We start from the raw sequence: 3,946 nt of genomic DNA, 5'->3' as shown, positions 1-3,946 counted from the left end.
TTATCTTCCTTTTGTTTGTGACATATTGTAGAAAACCTGCTTGTTAGGGTTAGAATCATTCTTTGCTAGCTGCAACTCCAGTTGCATTTTGGCCTTCTTGATTTCATCCCTGCAAGCCTGAGCAATAATCCTACACTCTTCCCCAGTCATTTGTCCAAGTTTCCACTTCTTGTCAGCTTCCTTTTTGTGCTTTAGCTCACTGAAGAGTACCCTGCTAAGCCAAACTGGTCTTTTGCCATACTTGCTAGTATTGGGATGATTTCTTCCTGTGCCCTTGGTAAGGTTTCTTTCAGGAACAAGCAGCTCTTGTGGACGCCTTTTCCCCTCACACTGGCCTCCCAGGGAATCCTGCCAATCAGTTCCCTGAGTGAGTGAGTCAGTATCGACAGGGTCCATACTGTCTGTTGCTCTCTTTGCTTCCTTTCCTCAGGATCCTGAACTCAATCATCTCAGTCACTACTGCTCAAGTTGCCATCCACTACTACATTCCCCACCAGTTCTTTCCTGTGTTTGAGCAGTAGATCACAAAGAGTGCAGCTCCTAGTTGGACTCTCCAACACTTGCACCAGGAAGTTGTTCCCAACACTCTCCAGAAATTTCCTGGATGCCTGTGCACTGCTGTCTTGCCCTCCCAGCAAATGTCAGGATGATTGAAGTACCCATGAGAACCAGGTCCTGTGATCAGGAAACTTCCTCTAGCTGTTTGAAGAAAGCTTCATCAACTTCATCCTCCTAGTCAGGTGGTCTATAGCAGACACCCACTATGACATCACCCTTGTTGCTTTCCCCACTGACTGTAACCCAAAGCTCCACTATGAAACTAGACTTTCAACAGGCCTAACTCCAGTTTCATAGTGGAGCTCTGAGCAATCACACAGCTCTTTTACATAAAGTGCGATTCTTCCTCCTCTTCTCCCCTGCCTGCCCTTCCTGAGCAGTTTGTACCCATCCATAACAGTACTCCAGTCATGAGAGCTATCCCACCAAGTCCCTGTTATTCCACTCACGTCATATTTTTCTATAATTTATGATTTATAAATAAATTAATTATTAATCAATGATTTTTCTATAATTTATGTCTTGACAGATGATAATGAATGTGAAAATGCTACTCAGCCTTGTGGGGAGAATGCCAATTGCACAAACACGGTGGGAAGTTATTACTGCATGTGTACACTTGGTTTCAAATCCAACACTGGTCAAGAGAAATTTATAACTAATGATGGAACTTCCTGTGTAGGTAAGTTTCTAATGTCATCCAGGTAGCTTTAAACTGTCACTCATTTCCTATTCCTTCTGGTAATTAGAGAAATCTAGTAAAAGGGATTCAGAAGGGTCTGATCTGTGGAGTTTAGAGTCAGGATATGAACTTTAATAAAAGCCTGATATAGGCATGGTATTCCAAATCAGGCCTGTAGCTCTCAGTAATAAAAGACTGTAACTCCTATTAACCTCAATAAACTTTTAAATGCAGAAGCTTTATAAAATACATGTTTGTGTATGGTTGTATATAATGAGTGTGAAAATGACATTCAACCTTATGCACAAACATGCAGGAAGTTATTAGTGTACATAGCTATACTATATTTACTCAAATCTAAGATGAGGTTTTTTTTCCTCCCAGTCAAACAATAAAGGGTAGGGGAAGAGGCAGAGACTGCAGGGAGTGATGGGGAAGGGGCAGAGATTCTGGGGAGTGCGTGGGGGAGATGCAAAGACTGTAGGGAGTGGATCGGGGGGCAGATTCTGGGGGAGAGGTGGGGAGAAAGAGATAGATGTTAGGGTACTGCGGGGGGCAGGAAGGCTTCAAGTGCATGGGGGTCAAGGGCAAGGGGGCTATCTGAACCCCCCGCCTCCCTGTCCCCTGCCTCCCCCCCAACCCCAGCTACTGCTTTCCATGCTGTAGTAGCTGGGGGGAGGGGAGGTGAATTTAAGACAACCTTCCAATAATTACATGCTATACCTGCAAAATTATAACAAGTTTATAAAAATTCTTTATATAGAAACTAATTAGTGGAGGGTTGTTTTAAATTCAGAGTCATCTTAGGTTCAAGTAAATGTGGTAGATATAAATGTATGGCTGGAGGCTAGCTGCTCATTCCATCCATCATATGGCATTATGTCCTGGCCCTGCCATCAAAGTCAGCATGCTAAGAAGCAGGTTAGAAGGGAGTTAGCAAGAGCTGAGCAAAAAGCACACTCATCAGAACTTGGGCCAGGAGAATGGTTCCTGGGTTTGTCCCATCATGCTGTTGCTGCAAAGCCAGATTACGGCAAATATTACAAAATGCTCCTGATCTTCTGCTAATTCTTCCAGTCTGGTTTAAGGTAATGAGTAAAATCAGTATTTATCTTACCTTCCATACAGCCCATCAGTTTCTGCCTCTCTAGCAGTTTGATAGATCACATTTAGGATTACAGGTCAGAAAAGGTTCGCTGGGAAAATGTTATTTCTGAACAATTGTGCAGTCCTTAAGGATTGCCCTTCATTGGAAGAATTGTAACTATTTCTCTTTTTTCAATCCACTGGTAATTTTCTTTGTGTGCTGTGATATTCCTCAGGGAATGGGAAAACAAGCAATAAATCCATTGCCTCTTTACACCTTTGTGCTGATTGTGTCTAGTTCCAAATATATCTCCTGTAAGCTTGACAGCCCTGACAATCTTTCATCTTCTTACTATTCCTAATATCAGCAGTATGGTTGCATATTAAGCTAAAAAGTGATTTAATCAAAATTTCTTTGATATTCCTCACATCCTTATATAATGTCTCCACTTTACCAGGTAGTTATGAATTGTTCTTGAATTATCTGGGATTCACACTGTTAGCACAATGAGCTGTTTCAATTCACCTGATTCTAGAAGATGTCTTGATTTTTACTAGTTATGACATTTCTTGGGCTTCATAAATCTTGTCTTCAAAGTTGTTTCACTTGATGGTGCCTACAATTTCTTTACTTTTTCACCATTTGGATGCTGTTGACTGCTAATTTCTTATTCTTAACCTTTTTTTCCTTACTCTGCAGGTTCTTTTGTCATCTTCTAGTGGGCTTTTGTGCAAATCAGTGTGGGGAGAGCTGACAGGTTTTAAAAACGTATGTTAAAATAAAAAATATATTGTGGCATTTCATCCCATTAAATATTGGTACAAATTACACTGTCAGGTGGAAAAGGAGGCATATTCCAAACACAACCCTTTACTCCTCAGTTAATTTTGCAGTTTATCAATCAAAGAAACCATAGAGGAATTTGTTATCATTCAGATCTGCTACTAAAGGGGAAGGTCTTAAACATGTTTTCTATATGCAGACAGTAACCCACTCCCTACTACTATGCCCATGAATAAGCCTCTGGAACAGAAACTAACTTTACAATAGGAAATAAACAGGAAAGAAACAGTGTAGATTACTGTGTATGAGTCTAGCTGTGTAACTTGCACTAGAACAAAATGGTGGAACTTCCAATAAACTTTATGTATTTGTGTGTTCCTGAGATGCATTTGGATTCTCAGAAACATGTTAACTTTTTTTTTTAAAAGTGAGAAAATATAATTCTTGGATGTGATATTAAGATTGCAATGTGAAGGAAGCATGTTATCAGCACTGAGTATGGTTCTCAAGGCAGCCTGGAAGTTCTTTCTTCCTCCATTAATTTAACAGGGCACGTCTACACAAGACACTATGTTGCCATAGCAATGAGCTATGGCAACAGTTTCGGTGAGCACAAACCTTGACACCAATGCTATTGCACAGTACCAACAAGCTCATTGCTGCTACACAGTAGGGTCAGAAATGACCCATGCACTACTGGGACTGCTCAGTAACAACTGTGCAGTCAGGGGCACACGTCGACTTGCCCACTGGGTATTAATTCTAGAAACTAGTGATGGAATTTTGTCTCATCTTTACCTATTTCACCACTGATCATTTTATCGGGTAGAACAGGG

The 3,946-nt window shown here is 40.9% G+C and overlaps 1 protein-coding gene across 5 annotated transcripts in view; it reads left to right on the top strand.

Annotated features, from left to right (window-relative positions):
• The window catches only part of ADGRL4 (adhesion G protein-coupled receptor L4), a 106,725-nt gene that overhangs the window by 59,390 nt on the left and 43,389 nt on the right, over positions 1-3,946 (top strand). For 4 of the 5 annotated variants that reach the window (XM_025201616.1, XM_014518997.2, XM_014518998.2 and 1 more), the window contains exon 3: positions 1,088-1,240. The exons of the other annotated variant lie outside the window; for it this stretch is intronic. In XM_025201616.1, the coding sequence (XP_025057401.1) occupies positions 1,088-1,240 (153 nt within the window). The remainder of the gene's footprint in view (positions 1-1,087; positions 1,241-3,946) is intronic. 5 annotated transcript variants of the gene reach the window in all.

This window comes from Alligator sinensis, unplaced genomic scaffold (genome assembly GCF_000455745.1).
Source record: "Alligator sinensis unplaced genomic scaffold, ASM45574v1 scaffold952_1, whole genome shotgun sequence".
Taxonomy (NCBI): Eukaryota; Metazoa; Chordata; order Crocodylia; family Alligatoridae; genus Alligator; species Alligator sinensis.
Note: the sequence above shows the minus strand (reverse complement) of the source record. Positions and strands in the feature narration are given on the sequence as shown.